The 16,431-nt window shown below is 41.0% G+C and overlaps 2 protein-coding genes across 6 annotated transcripts in view; one reads left to right on the forward strand and one right to left on the reverse strand.

Moving 5' to 3' along the window:
• Window positions 1–3,890, forward strand: part of SCRN3 (secernin 3) — a 39,274-nt gene extending 35,384 nt beyond the window's left edge. The window contains exon 9 of the mRNA XM_053267073.1: window positions 3,758–3,890. The gene's annotated coding sequence lies outside the window, so the exon portion shown is untranslated. The remainder of the gene's footprint in view (window positions 1–3,757) is intronic.
• GPR155 (G protein-coupled receptor 155) overlaps window positions 1,594–16,431 on the reverse strand; it is a 55,615-nt gene continuing 40,777 nt past the window's right edge. For 4 of the 5 annotated variants that reach the window (XM_053266982.1, XM_053266971.1, XM_053266950.1 and 1 more), the window contains exons 12-16: window positions 12,776–12,909; window positions 10,962–11,057; window positions 8,766–8,830; window positions 6,939–7,076; window positions 1,594–3,957 (exon numbers count right to left, since the gene is read on the reverse strand). In XM_053266982.1, coding sequence (XP_053122957.1) covers window positions 3,711–3,957; window positions 6,939–7,076; window positions 8,766–8,830; window positions 10,962–11,057; window positions 12,776–12,909 — 680 coding nt within the window. In that variant the 3' untranslated portion in view covers window positions 1,594–3,710. Of the gene's footprint in view, window positions 4,011–6,938; window positions 7,077–8,765; window positions 8,831–10,961; window positions 11,058–12,775; window positions 12,910–16,431 lie in introns of all 5 variants that reach the window. The other variant, XM_053266961.1, reaches the window with a different exon arrangement.

The raw sequence follows: 16,431 nt of genomic DNA on the forward strand, positions 1-16,431 counted from the left end.
AAATAATATTTAATAATATGGATTGTGCCTATTAAGCATTTTAAAGTCCTATCACTTTCAGTGGAAGAGAGTTAAACATGTGCTTAACTTGGGATGGTTCATGCCCATAATTAACATGTTGAACGATTGATTGAGCCAGTTGCTACTCCTGTCATCTCTCCAACCCTCTCATGGTACATCCTTCAGTTGAAAGCCAAATTCCAGCAAGGATCTGTTTTTGCAGCTCACAGAAGACATCAGGGATACATCAAACCTTTTGCTCACCTTTTAGGAGAATGGAAAGTAGTAGATGTGAATTGAGACCAATCTTCTTCCCTAACAGACAATGCTGTCAAATTGGAAGGTGAATTATTTATAATTTAATATTGAAATACTAATTTTAATTACTTAATTTTTTATAACTTGTGGTTGGAGATGATGGGAGTTGTAGTTCAGCTGCAGCCGCAGCCAAGGTTGCCTACCCCTCACGAATACACTGTGATTAATAAATATTTGAATGAAACAAAAGGGTAATACTTTGCATTATTTTTGGTTGTTCAAATACTGTTCAAAGCAGTAACCATCTGCCAGGCTAGTTGGCTTAGTGCAATTTCACACATTGCTTGGTATAAATTGTGTTTATAAAACCATGTATGTGCAGCAGGAAGCCCCAACTGTCTGGCTGCCTGCTGCATGCCTACGTTTTTCAAAGGAAAACACAAGAGTTTGCCTCAGTCATGCATTGTTATGACATGAATAGATCCAAGAACATTTTAAGTTGGGTCAGGTCACAGATACTAGTGCAAATATTAGATGAGACTTGTCTAAAGCCATTATGTATAAACCACCACTGCAAGCAGCTATTAATTTATGTAAAGAATCCTTTAAATAGTTTACCCATCCTAAACTCTGTTTGGGATGCAAGCCTTGATTGCAGTAAGAACGTGCTGTTCAAATGCAACTTTTTAAAAAAGACTGCTAATAACATGTTGCAGCAATGGGTACTCAATTTTAAGTGAAGACGTGGTATGGATTCAGATGACACAAGTATGTGGCAGGAACCAGAGATACCTAGCGTGCACTCCCCAGCTGAACGGATTCTTCTGCTAATTTCCATGTGAGCTACGCCTACCAATGCTGGATTTGCCAAAATTGGGTTCCCTCCACCACCCAATATCTGTAACCTACATTTGAGGCAGAGTAGCAGTTATCAGGTAGTGGAGGCAACTCAACATTGGGAGGTTCAGGGAAGATAGAAATGAGCATTATCAGCTTGCACTGGGAGTGCTCGCTCACCAGGAATCTGATTCCTGCCACCTTACTTGCAGCAGGTCATCTGAACCCACCCTTAATACATTATTTGGATTTCTAGAGAATTTGCTAGGTTTAGAAAAGCTGAATTAAAAATATGGAAGCCAAGCTGTCCTATTTAATAGCTAGAAGGGAGTAATGGTTAGGAGAATAGCTCAGTCAGAGGCAGCCTGTGCATGAAATACCAACTCATAAACCACAATGACTGCTGGGGGCATGTGAAATAGCCCAACAAATATATATGGCCTACTGCTGCAGGCAGTAACTCAAGTTTCCTTCAACTCTGAAAAGAAATATTCAGAATGACAAGATAAAACATCTGTATTTATTGAGAAACTGGGACATTGAGAATGCAGAAATATGTACAACTTCCAAAACACATTTCTCCATAATTCCTCTTAAAATAGAAAGAATCACGATTTTCAGAAAAATAAGAGCCAGGGGCGTAGCTAGGGGAGAGGGGGCCCTGTGTTCACCCCTCTCTCTGGTGGCCACCTAGAGTGAGGGAGACAATGAAGAAAATAGGGAGGGATGGAGCTGGAGGGTCCTCAGGAGCTGGGGGCCCATGTTCTTTGAACCCTTTTGCTCAATTATAGCTACGCCCCTAGTAAGAGCAGCACTCTTCCCATTTCAGCTACAGATCAGATTAAACCACACTTTACTATGAACACAGTTTCTTCATTGTGGAAGATATATCAGTTTGCATACAATATAGAAGAAATATTTTCCGTATGTGCCGTCAGCTGAGTGAGACATCAATGTAACACAATTACATGTTGGACAACATGCATGTTGCTGTACATGGTTTGTGGCTACTGAAACATTGATGATACTTTAGGCTTAACTCCTACTATTAGGGAATAACAGCCACAAATTCAAGAAGCCTGTATTTCAAATACCATCCATACAGCTATGAGAACAAAATAAATATACCACCCAGCTGTAAAATATATATATAAGGGCCAAAGGAAGATAACCAATAAAGATCTCTGATTTGGGGACATAGCAAAGTTGAAGTGGGTCCTGGGACAAGCAGTTAAGAAGGGCCCCTTGTTATCTTTTCTGTCTCCCTCCGCCCTGCTGTGATTTTGCAGAAGAACTATATGGACACAGTGGTGGTGGGGGAGGGGAGGGGACATTCTTGGCATGCCCTTTCTATCACTCTTACACAAACAGTATCACACACGACTCTCCACACTCCAATCAGGAGCCAGCAACTTACTGCTGAGTCAGGGAGATGGGAGTAAAGTGTGAAGAGAGGGCTGTTTTCCAGCCAGTGCCCTTGCCCCATGGACCCAGAGACATTTCCTCCCCTGTTCAATTATAGCAACGCCCCATTCTAATTATAGAAAATAAAGAAACGGAGTCCTGTTACAAACTGACGGTACACCAGTCACACTGGTAATTAATAACTGTATGGGAAGTGTTTGACACTCTTGTCTCACCTTCTTAAAAAGGTCATAATGGCTATTCTCTTGTAAAAAGATAAAGGACTTTAAAAAAAAATCAGTATGCCTTTATGTAAGCAAGAGAAGCATAAAAATATAGATGCTGTATGGTGGATAGTTATTGGCATTGGACTGCATTTTATCCATTAAGGAATCTCGAAGGATGGAGTTTTTCAAATCCATATTGCAAAGTTGTCTAACACAAAATGTAACAGTCCTTTAAATTGCATATTGAAAAGAGCACTCAAACCTAATTCAAGTATTTGGTTTTTTAAATAGGCTTTTCAACTAATTAAGAGGTGCAGAGTAACCACAGCCTCAGAGACAGTAAATGAAGTCAGAGCATGTTTAGTACCTTGAGGTTTGAAAACGAATGGCTCAATTTTCAGTAGTTACAAGTCAATCGCTCCTCTCAGAGCAATTTATGAACTGAGGAAAACTGACAGATAAGTTATGCTACAGCAGCAAGTACTGTGCAAAACTGGGCTGCTTAAATCCTATTGACTTCAGTGGAATTTAAACAGCCTGAGGATTGCACAGGATTGCAGCTTGTTTTTTTTTTTTCATTCTGTAAAAGGCCTAGCTTGTTTATACAAGCTCTGGAGCTACTGACATCTGAAATCTGCTTATTTTTCTGTTCTGATCCTCCGTCTCCACATCAGTCTTCACAGTCATTATATCAGTACAAATAAGAGAATTTAATCTCCAAAAATGGAAGAATAGGCCAGAACCCTTTTCCCCCAAACCAAAAAACCAACACCACCTGAGTACTGAGTATATTACACCTTTTAATTTCCATGATTCAAAATAATTCCCTGAAGTGACTTGTTTCAGCCAGCATTCAATACATGTGAGACATAATTCTCTTTGGGTAGGCGACTAACAGAACCATACTGCGACTGAGAGGATATGTTAAAAAAAAAAAAGGGCATGCTTTAGGTCTCCAAAGGAGTTGGGGCAAACCCTCCCTGGCTAGCTTCTAAGTACATCCTCATTTCTATGGCTCTCTTTTGCTGCAGATCTCAGAGGAATAAAACGATAGTACAACTGCTCATCCCGAAATTCAAACTCATTGGCAATATGCTGGATGATGCCTCCTTTCAGAAGTCTGTCACCATATATCACTGCTCCTCCACGGTCTAAGGCAAGGCCAACTTCGATGAGCCAGTTCACCAGATCAGAGCCAAAGAAGACCCCAGTCGTAGTCTTGGTGCCACACCTGTATGTCAAAGGAAGGATTCACCCATATGTTCTGTAAATCTTGTACCACTACTGCTTGATGGGCGAAGGCAAGAGAAAAAAATGGGGGGGGGGTAAGGAAAGACAGCACGATAATTAAAAGCTTGTTAAAAGAGAAGATTGTAGCCATATATTAATATGAAAGCTTTTCCCCCCTTTTGCAAACATGATTACGTTTTTCCATAAATCGCAAACAAAATGCATGCGCAAGTCTACTAAAGCTACAGTGCACTCAAGGTCTCTCTGTGTTAACTGAAAGAATATAGAACGACCAAATATTGATAATCATTCATAATCACTGACTTAGATTAAGACTGCCACACAGAAACCAGCACCAGAAGAGCAAGAAAAATCTAGTCTACCACCACCTTTAATCTCCCTGAGCACAACCTACTGTACACAAGAGGGCAGATGTGGTGGTGAACCTGTTCTTAGATTTCACACGGTAAGTGTTATATATATGCAAGTCTCTAGGAAATGAGATGTCAGGGGAACTGTTCTAGCCAAGCCTCCAATGAAGCACTCAAAAATTTTATGTACTAATTTTTTATTACGCTTATTTTGACATGCAGGTTTGTTTTTAAGTGGAGAAGGTACTCATAAAACCTTCTCCCACCTGCAGTCTGATGTGGACACACCCAGGGCAAGCTCTACCACCTCATCCACTGACCTGGTAAACTAGCCCTCCAAGGCAAGTACGAGAAACTGTATTAGTGTTAAGTCATCTTGAGCACAAACCACCAGAAAGAAAGTCGTTTTATTGCTGCCACTCCTTGCTCCCCACCACAGAAGCCATATGTGTTCAGACTGCTTATTCCAAACATTCACTCGTACAGCTTCTGGAGTACGGTACCACTTTCCGTAGAAAGCTGCCAAACAGCACTTTTCTGTAGTAGCGCTCCACACACTAGGCACAAGTTTAAAAGCTCTTTAGCATGCACGCTGGCATAACTGCACTGCATACCTCTGGCAGTGCCATGCACACCGTTGCAGTTATGCAGATTGCCAGAAGCTTTCAAGTATTTTAAACCACCCTACCATGTGAAGTGCTGTCGTGGGATTTTGACAGTTTCTACAAGGGGACTCAACACTAAATGTAACATGCCAAGAATGATCAACTAGCTACTTTTTAAATGTACAGTTATGTGACTGCTCTTCAAGTATAACAAGAAGTTATAGTAAGAACTAATCTGCCTACTTTCCTTTCATGATAATCTGAACTGATTATTTAATTACCATCTGAATGTTTGAGGCACAAGTTAGCCCACTTGCACCTCAAACATTCAGGCATCTGCCACCATCATAAACTATGCTGTTGAGGTATCCCTATCACTGTACCCAATTTGGTTCAAATTGGTTATGGGAAGTAGGCTAAAAAAGGGGACTCCCCATCTCTGTACAACAGTAATTAAGCTTACTGATTCCCCTAAATTGGCATGAATACATAAAACATTTAGAATGACACTTGGGCGTGTGTGTGTGTGCGTGCGTGAGTGAGTGAGTGTGTGTGTGTGTGAGAGAGAGAGAGAAACTATTTCCATTGATATGGTGAAACAGAAACTCAGTGAAAAGTATTATTCAGAAGTTTACCTGTAGTAAGGAGTGTCTCTGCTTATCTAAACACTTTCTCATGCAAAGCAAGTGCTCAGTTCTAGAGCTAGAGCAAGCCAAGACAGACAACAGCTACACAAGACAGCAAACCACCACCAAGGAGTCTCTCAGCATTTTAATTAAAAATAAGCAGCAAGGCAGGAGCAAATGTTAATTTGGGTTAAGGAAGTGAAGCAAAGCCAATGAACAAAATGCTGCAACAAAATAGGAGGACTCTGATACGGGACATTAAACTGGGAAGAAAAGAGAAAACATTAGAACACCACAGAGATGAGAAGGGGTCAAGGGAATGCATACATTTTATCATGTGCAACTTAAGGACAAAATTAAGCTTAGTCAAATCAAAACATATTTAATTGCAAATTTTGAACCATTTAGAGGGAAAGCATCAAGATGTAATATTTCTCTGGAGTCATGCTTTTAAATCTGGGTTTTCACCAAGTTCTACCACCCAGTAACATTTTAGCATTTAAACATTTGGGCTGTTAAGCTGATCCACAGTGAAGTCTCTCTGAACTGTCTAGAAAGGTACTTACCAAAACAAAGTCATATAGAACCACAGAATTCACTCTGTTATGTAAAGTTTAACTATATTCTTCTGCTTTACTTTGCAAAAATGTGCCTTGATGATTCACATTCAGAGGAAATAAGCTATTTAAGAAAAACCATTCTGCTCTACAAAGGGCAATAATTAAAACCATAAAGATTTCATTATCCCCTTTTAGTCCTCAAAAGGAAACTTTGGGATACATCAAACCTTTGTGTTGATCTCTGAAATGTGATTATTTAGGGACTTCAGGTGTGGAATAGTCTTGAGATCTTAAGGGATCAAGAATATACCACTAAGTCTTCCATGAGTAGCATTGCTGGACACTAAAAAAAATATAAACAGGCATTACACCAAGAGGCATTTGATTTCAAGCAATACTTGATGGAAAAAGCTAGGCCAGAAACTTCTCTCTTCCACTTCTGCAGCACCGATCAACGGCACCAACATCATCTTTGCAGTTCAGATGTTTTAAGGAAATGTGCATTGCTTCTGTACTTTGCTTAAAACTGGTATTTAAAGCTACGGACTGTGATTTCCTGATTGCAACATGTAGCTTTTTATATAAATGAAAGAGGCTCTTTCCCACCATTTTGGTTTAGGATCAAACATAAAACTTAGGTCAGGCAAAGAACCCCCCCCCCCAATCTGGTGTTTTTCATATTTCTATTTAGTGTGATTTGGAAGCATCTGCCATTACCATACCCTCGGATTATCAGGGCATCAGTATTAACACATGATGTACGCCCAGCCCAAGCACAACAGCAGCTTAATAGAGCTTTTGCACTGATATACAGCCCCACCTTCTGTCTTGCACAACGCTCCTGACACACATCTCTTTGTGGTAATTGACAAACTGTTGGCACGTCATCCGGATTTCCTCAGGTACAGAAGCAGCCTGACGTTCCTCTGTTTCTCTACTACCCCAGAGGAACTCAAACCTAGAGCGGAAAACAACAGTTTTGAAACAAACCCACAGCAACAACATAATCGCTAAGAAAGGCAAAAGAGGGAAGTCTTGCTTCAAACACTTCGGCTAATGCTATTACGTATAGGTGAGCTATTGTGATAGGACTTTGGAGATACGTTTCTTTGACTTAGAAACAGAAGGGGCATCGTGAAGTTGACCACTGCTCCTGGATTCATGTATACCTTGGGTTGATCCACACACATGCATGTTCAATAACCTTGAATAACCACATGATTGCTTGTATGCATCAAAACATCATTACAGGACTCTCACATCATTTCAACACCATATTTTTTTCCAGTGGAAAATACATTCAGTTGAGAGCCATTCAGTGAAAAGAACTTAAGCAATGGACATGTACACAGGGCCCTTGATATTTGCAGGTCCAGTTCCTGTGGTTTTGCTTATTTGCGGGCACCTCCCTGTATACCAATCTAGTTATTGCTGGGGATAGTTTTGTTTATTTGCAGTTTTCCAGCCCCGCAATAACTAAATTTCCCAGCCATCTGACGCCTATTTAAGCCTCCTTGCGCACCAGCTGGTAAGTGAGGAGTGTGGCCAATTTAAAAAACTTTAAACCTCCCAACCCATAAGCTGATGGGCAGGGACGTTTAGAGTTTAGTTGGTCACTCTCCCCGCTTCCCAGCTGGCATGCAAGGAGGCTGAAAGAGGTTCACGAGTGGCTGAGTGCCTCTAATGCTGCCTCTTTAAGCCTCCCCATGTGCCACTTGGGAAGTGGGGAGAGTGGCCATTAAATCACCACTCTCCCTGCTTCCCAGCTGGTGTGTGGGTATTCTTAAAGAGGCAGCAGCGTGGCCTCTCCCACTCTCTTTTTAAGCCTCCCCACACAGCAGCTAAGCAATGCGGAGAATGAGCACTGAAAACTTTAAACCTCGCCACCTATGGGTGGGAAGGTTTAACGTTGAAATGGTCACTCTCCCCACTTCCCAGCTTGTGTGTGTGGGAGGCTTAAAGAGGCACACGAGTGGCTGGGACACTCTTTAAGCTTTTATATCACTCATGCAGCCTGAGTCTGGAACTTAACCCCATTTGGGGGGTTAGATTAAGCACTCTAATCTCACAGATTCACTGTTTATTGAATTTTCCAGAAACCTAATGCCCATGAGATTGGAGGGCTTCCTGTATATTCAAGCTAAAAAGTGGCTGTTCTATGCATGTTTACATTTGTTTTACATGAAAGGGAACAGAAAAAAAGAAGTACTCAGTCATTCCGTATAATCCAGACAATTTAGTTAGCATGTCCATTGTAGAAAAATATTTTTGGTGCTCAGATTGCAGTACTGAATAGTTACGGGAAAGCAATGATCATCCTTTGCAGTAAAGAGTCGAGTACTGATGTCAAGGGCATCTACTGGCTAGCTTTTGTTACATCACTAACTAACAGGAACAAAACTTGCCCTTCTAATGCGGGCATCATTTTGTGTTTTTCCAAAGTTTCTTTTTGAAAACAAAAACTTTTAGAGGCTGAATGCTCCCTACTGGGGAAAGTTCATCTAGATTTTCAGCTAGCGAACTATGACATCTTTCAGTCCTAGAATACTTTTCTTCTTTTTGCATTTAGTCCAGTGTGTACATAACATAATTTAAAAGTTTAAAGACAGCTGGCAGTTAACATATTTACATCTGTGTTTAATATTACCTCCTTTTGAATGGAATAATAATTAAGTGTTTGTCTAAACCAAAAATTCCAAAAGAAATGAATCCCTGAAAAAGAAAAGGAAAAAAAGCATCAGTAACCCAGAAATAAGCTCTTTTTGGGGACAGACAAGAAAAAGGCATAGGGATCTACTATTTGAATGCAAGAACAAAATCACTGTTTTTAATAGCTTTTATTTACATGTTGTATACTAGATATATGCAAGCTGTGAAAGACTCCAAACACAGTGAACAGCATTCCAGACTAGTTAGTCATGATTAATTTAAGCCCTATTAATTTCAATGAGACCTAATCACAATTAAATTAGTCTGGATGTTGTCCGATGAGTAATAACATCTGCAGAATGGGAAAATGATTAAAGCATCAATTCTCAGGTTTTTGTGACCTCAAAACCAAAAAGGGAAAAACATCTTCCCCCTTTGAATTCACATTGTACTAGACTACCAGCCTATAGGTACGGTTGTGTCTCTCTTAATTTTGTATAGTGACTAGAATCATGATTTCCATTATATCTGTAAAAATGATGTTCTACAGTCAATCATTTAATCTGGTTTTTTGTTTGTTTGTTTTTTAAATCTAATTGTTTTATTATGTGTTTCTGATTTTAATGTAAATCGCCCTGAGCCACTGTGGTATATACACTGAATGAATGAATGAATGAATAAATCAATAGAATAATCAGGAAGACTGACAGGTTGCCAAGGATGAAAATGCAGCAGCAGCAGCATTATTTCAAGTACTGAAAGCCTTCCAGCTGCAAATCCTTTTCCTAGAAGGTACCAGGGAATGATGATATGTAGTGCCAATCCCTGGGGCATCCTGAGGAAAGAACTGGCCAGGAGGAGGCGCCAGGCAGCAGGAAGTGCAGCAGCACTTCACAGCAGTGCCATGTGTTCTGTCAAACAAAGCACGAGGGCCACTCTTGTTGCCACTGGTAAGCTGCTCCTCCACCCTGACATTTTCCAAAAGTGCCATGTCTGCCCTCAGAATTTGGTTTGCCCCACCCCAAACCTATCCCCTGAAAAAAACAGAGTTTATATTTTTGACAAATATTTTCAGATTCGTATTGGCTAGAACACACCTTTTTCCTGGGTGATTGATTCAGATGTTTTCCTTGAAATGTGTATATTGGCAGGTTTTTGTTTTTTTTTAAAGAAAGGTACAGCAGGTAAAGACCCAATGGATTTTGTCAGTGCATATTAATAAGAAGCTGAACAAGTGGCAAAAATACTTATTTCTCTCCAAACTTCCTCCTTCCCCAAATGGCCTCTGACAATATTTCTCTCTCCCCCCCACCCCCCCATTTGCGGTAGTGGAAGCCGTGAGCTGCCGCCTCCTTCCTCGCTGCTGCCACTCCCCTCTCCTCCGCCGGGCTTTTCAGTGTACAAAGCGCTAGCCCAGAAGAGGGAGACTGGAGATAAAGAGGGGGAGGGGGAGGAGATGATGACCAAACAAAAACACACACCCCAGAATAGAGTGTGGGGTGCTTTTTCTCTGGGTGGGAAGGAAGAGAATGAGAGAAAGGAGGGAGGGAGGAGAAAGAAGCATGAGTGGAGGGTAAGAAAGGTGGCAAGAGGAGCTCTGCTTTTCTGGGGGCATGATGCATTGGAATTATTGATCTGACCATTGAGTTAAAAATCTGTTCAGAATATTAGCAATTAAAATATGATGATTGTCATGCTGGGAATTTTTTTTAAAAGATCAATCAATAATTAAATCCCCCCTAAGCATATTCTGGTGTAAAAAGCAGTGCATTCAGCTAATTTCATTGGTAGTATTGTGTATGCAAAATTTGGTATCTGTAGGCACCAGGGAGTATTAAATTCAGAATTTCTTCAAAAAACTAAAAAATTATTTAAATTTCCCCCCAATATATTCTGGTGTAAAAGTAGTGTATTCAGTTAATTTAAATGGCAGGGTGAAGAAGGAAGAAACGAAGCGAATGAGAGAAAGAGGGAGGGGGAGGAGGAGGAGAGAAGGTGGTATGAGGTGAAGGAAGGCAGTGGAAGGCTATGTGTGGTCTTCCGGAGGTGCATCGGAATCAATTCTGGCCCACCACCCAATTGAGTTTGACACTCCTGATCTAGATACAAGTCTCACAGGGTTCAGCAGAACTTACTTGGTAGCAAGTGTGCATATAATTGGAGAATTAGATTCACAGTCAACATGAATAACTACCTGACCAAAATTAAATACAGCACAGAAGAACTGCAGTTCCACATAGAGTCTTCCCGGTTCTTGGTTGAACAGCCACCACAAACAACTGGATAGATTCTGTGAAAGGGGAAAGATAGAAATATATGCGACTCTCTCATATTTTCTTGTGAATTGTATTACTTTTACTGTAATCTGCTGTGGGGCTTGCCATGAGATGTAATGTAAATTTGTTCAGCAAAAGAAGATACAGTATCCGCTTTGAGAACTTCTTGTTCAAAGGTGGTCTGTTAGTAGTAGTAGTATCCTTCAACAGAAGACTGCAAGTCTAGTAATCTGACTTTTTGCTAATGGCCTCCTGCTAGTAACAGCTGAATATTTAGTGACTTATTTAGGACTCACAAGCTGAAGAATTCTGGTCTCAGCTTATGTAGCCCCACTGACTGCAATGGGACCCAAAACACACCCAAGTCAGAATTTTCAGGGCTATCTGGATGATGGACCAGACAGACAATCTTTCAATTAAATCCCATAATCATGATGGGGGCATCATGGCCACAGGTCAGCTCAATAATCAAGAGTATCTGATGTCCTCATTGAACTTCAGCTGATGGCTCAGTATCATTTTCTGCCACTTGGCATCTTTTGCAGCAAGAAGCAAAGAACCAGGGCTGAGATGATGGCCGCTGCTATCTCATCCCACCAGCTCTTCCTGCTACTTGGAACTGCTGCAGCGAAGAGATGGTGGCAGCCAGAGGCTGCTCTGTGAAAACCACTCGGCAGAATGCTGCCAGTCTCTAGGATCAGGGTGTAACTAAAGCCTTGTTCAGGGGTTCAAAACAGCACCCACAAGAGTGTGCGGGCAAGCCCTGCTCCTGAGCCTCTGCGCTCTGAAGCCCCTACGGCACATGGTCCACAAACACAATGCTCAAACACTGCATTCTGGGACAGCCCACTGGGGTGAGCGGGGCTTCCTGACACACTCGCATGGATTGCTGAATGCCTGGACATGGCTTGAAATTGGTAGCATACATACACTGGTAAAATGAGAAGTGCAGAATTTATCTTCAGAATAAATCCTAATAATTTTAAAACTTTAGCCACTCCACAACAATTTGTTCTCTGGATGGCTCACAACACAACATTAACACATAACACACACTCCCTCAATACAATACAAAACAATGTAAAAATATTTCCCCCCAAAACATTTTAAAAAATCAATTTAAAAGTCCCAAGCCATTTAGGGCTTTAAAGGTTAAAACCAACTAGTTTTAACCTTTTTATCCTTCTGCTCTGAACAGGATTTGAGATCTTCAGAGGAGGAACCTGTTCTTTTTGTGTGCATATTAGGTAGCCAATGAGTGCAACAAATGAATGCAATGAGTGCAACAATGAAGATGTTGACATTAGTTTCCTGGCTTGTTTATCAAACTTCCAACAGAGAGTTCCAACAGGTCTATCAATGGCTACAAGTCTGAAGGCTACCTCCAGCTTCAGAGGCAAGATGCCTCTCAATACCAGTTGCAGGGGAGCAACAGCAGGAGAGAGGGCATGCCCTCGCCTCTTGCCTGTGGGCTCCCCAGAGGCATCTGGTGGGCCACTGTGTGAAGAAGGATGCTAGACTAGATGAGCCTTGGGCCTGATCCTGCAGGGCTTTTCTTATGTTCTTATGAGTTTAGCGCCTTGTGTGAATGGGCAAGTTTTGCTAAAGAGCAAACTGTACATATTTATACTAATACAATGCATCGCCACTGCCCCACCCCTCTTGCAATAGCTACACAATTTCCCGAAATGTTAGTACAAACGAATGAATATCAGAAAAATGAGATATTTACAGCAAAGAGGCCCACCACAAGCAACAAGCATAGCAACACATGTCTAGCCAGCTGCCTGTCTCCAGTTTGCAGACGCTGTTCCTCCTGAGCCAGTATGCAGGTCTGAGAACTGCACGGACTTAAACATCGGTTTGCTGAAAAACATTAAAAGGGATTAGATGGAATTAGGATTTTTGCTTGTGCCATGCTACTCCAATAATCTGTATATGCAACATGGATTCATATAATATGAATAACATAACCCTTCCCAAAAAAGGGGGTGAAAGCAGCAGAATTAAAATAATAATAATAATAATAATAATAATAATAACTGGCAGCTTCATCAGTTTATGGGGCTGAGCTACATTAATCACAGATGAATGGTACACAGTTCCAGCCAGACTATCCTACTTGAGACTGAGGTAGAGGAAATTGCATTTTTGAATGCTCTTTTGTATAAGGAACTTGTTGGCCCTGGTTAAAGATGTGTTTGCAATAGAGAAGGGCTGTAGCTTAACCCTCCCCTCAGACAAGCTGTATTTCTGTATGTACTGGAAATTAGGTCTAGGAAGGAATAATCAAAACATGCAGCCACCTCATCTGCAAGCTAAAATGGTGCCGTTCCGCTAGAGCTGCACTCCGTGATTTGTCTGATCAGGTACTTTGCTAATTGTCAGCCCTTCACATAAGAATCCTCTCCCCACTTTGTTATTCACCAGTTCTCTCACACTCACATCTTAGATGTGTATTGCAGCCGCTTAATATGAGGTGTTTTGTACACTGCTATAGCCAGAATGCTTGTGTGTATAAATCATATATTTCCCTACCAAAATACACTCAACCAGTGACAGGGAAGTACTGTGTTTCCACTTGCATATATTTTAAAAAGAGAAACCCCATCATTTACACCCCTTCCATATCTTATGCAATATAGCCTACTTTCAGAAGGCAAGGCGGCTTAGGATGTCACCATGTCGGAGTGTTTATCCATGCGCACCCTCCTCCCCCACCCCATAACTTTTGCAATACAAACCAAATTCACAGCACATGGGAGGGGGACACAGAGGACACTGATGGGGTTTTTTGCAGGGGTAGTCCTGCTAACTGGGCAAAGAGGCACCTTTTAACATGGTGATTCTCTTTATTGAGCAGGGGGAGAATAACTGGCCATATCCACCCCCAGCACAGGACCTCCAGTGACTGTTGCTGGTGTCTGTCTTGCATTTCTTTTCAGATGGTGAGCCCTTTGGGGACAGGGATCCATCTTATTTATTTATTATTTCTCTGTGTAAACTGCCCTGATCCATTTTTGGAAGGGCGGTATAGAAATCAAATTAATCATCATCATCATCGTGTTGCAAGATGGTGGCCAAAGTACAGAAAAGCACCTCTTTGTAACCCATGTGCTGACAGTCTGCTACAAACCAAATTGACAGCACATAGAGTGGAGGGTGTCCTTTGTAAGAATCAATATGTTGAAAGAAGCAGATGTCAGTATTTCTACTTTAAATTACTTGTTTTTTGTACCAGAATATGGTGTGGTACCCTGACGGTGACTTAAGCACAGTAGCACAGGAAGGAGGTATTAGGTGCTTCATACAGGTAAACAACCCTAAATTATACTGGCACAACTTGTGATCTATCAAGCAGAATGCAGCCCACCAGCCAAGAATAGCGATTTGCAAAATGTTTCGACATCAAGATGTTTTTACTCTAAATGTGCCGTTTTGAGCGCAAAACAACCCTGTTTCAATCGAAACATTTAATGTTTCAAGCACCATTTGGGAGGCCCATCTCCCCCCCCACCCGGCTGATTGGTTTTCTGACACTGGCTTGCGATCTCCTTGCTTCCTGTTTAGCTTGTCATCATACAAATCAAGTATCATGGGCAACTGTGTCTCCATTGGCTGGGAAGAGGGAGAGGGAACACAAAAGAAGGGAATTTCAAAAGTCAAAATGGACTGCGAAGCTGAAAGAGCCCATACACCTCTCTTGAAGAGGATACATCAGGAGAGGAGGGAGGAAAGTTTAATTTTGTGGTTTTATTTTCTCAGCACTGAGTATAATATGCTGTACTATTGCTGCTATAACTATCTGGTTTTGCTGGATCTCAGATGGAAAAAAAGGCAGAATTTGTGTGCCTTCCTTCCTTGAGTTGTGTTTGTGAGATAGTGTTGTGGTGAGAAATGGACAGTGGCAACTGTGTGTGCATGTAATGTTTATTGGTGACTGCTGTGATGAGCTCTATATCTGGCCTTGAGACTAACTTGTGCTTCACTCATTGCTCTGGTCTGCTCTGCAACCTGCACTGAAAGTAAAAGTCAAAATGTGGCTGAAGTTGCTCTAGTTTTGCTTATGGCTATGCTTGCTACTAAGTAAGAGTGCTGCTGTGGCAGCCAGGGAGTAATGTAAGGAGTCATAATTGTGTGAGAGAGAAAGCAACTGGTGCCAATGATATTACTGTAGTGCAGGCCCTGTGGCTGGCACTGGATTCTGAGTGGCCATTTTTGGATTGTGCTTGAAATGTTTGTTCTGTATTAGGAGGGAGAGATTCTCTTTTACTGTGTGCTTTTGCAGTGTTTTTCAAGACAGGGTTGCAAATTGCAATGCAAAACTTGTGTATGCACTCTGAGTGCAGCTTGTTCTGGCCATAGGGAACAATGGGGAAACTTGAAACACCCCACTGCTCCCCATGGGTTGCTCCTAGGGTCACTGAAGTGGGTTGTGTGATACGGAATGATGGGTGCTACCTACCACCCAACCCACAAAAGAAATGGGCAATTTCAAACAATGTTTTAACCTTTTCCCCAAACCCCCATAGAATGGGGGTTTGGGGAAAAGGTTATTGTTCAAAATTGACTACAAAAATGGGGGGGGGGGAGAGTTAAATGAAGTACAAAATTTGGTTAGTAATTGGTTTCAGTATCATCAGCTAAATGAAATTTATAAAAAGGATCTTAAGGTTGGGTTTGTGGATCAAATGTCGAGATTTGAGAAGAAGCTGTGTGAAAATGATGAAAGATGAGTATCTAAGATGTATAAGTTGTTGCTTTTGGAGGAGACAAGAGATGAAGTGGTTAAAACAACTATGATAAAATGGGCTCAAGATGTGGGTCATAAAATATATATGGCTACTTGGGAAAAATTATGGAAAACTGATTTAAAGTTTACTGCATGTTATATTTTAAAATAAAATTATTATAAGATGATGTACAGGTGGTATCTGACACCGAAAAAATTAGCATTGATGTATAAAAATGTTTCAAAAAAATGTTGGAAATGTGGACAATGTGAAGGAACTTTTTTCCATATGTGGTGGTCATGCAGGAAGGCAAAGGCTTTTTGGGATATGATATACGAGTTGAAGAAAATCTTTAAAGTGACATTTCTTAAGAGGCCAAAATCCTTCCTGCTGGGAATAACTGAAAGAGAGTTCTCTAGAAGAAATTTAACGTTTTCAATGTATGCAACCCCGGCGGCCAGGAAAATATGCGCAGAAATGGAAAGACACTAAAATGCCCTCAAAATAAGACTGGTTGATAAAAATTTTGGAATATGCTGAGATGGCAAAGCTTACCACACTTATAAGAGACAAAAATTTGGAATGTTTTAAAGAAGATTGGGAACCATTTTTGCTTTACTTAAAGAATTATTTTCAAATATGGACTTTTCAGTAG

This window comes from Hemicordylus capensis, chromosome 1 (genome assembly GCF_027244095.1).
Source record: "Hemicordylus capensis ecotype Gifberg chromosome 1, rHemCap1.1.pri, whole genome shotgun sequence".
NCBI classification, from domain to species: domain Eukaryota; kingdom Metazoa; phylum Chordata; class Lepidosauria; order Squamata; family Cordylidae; genus Hemicordylus; species Hemicordylus capensis.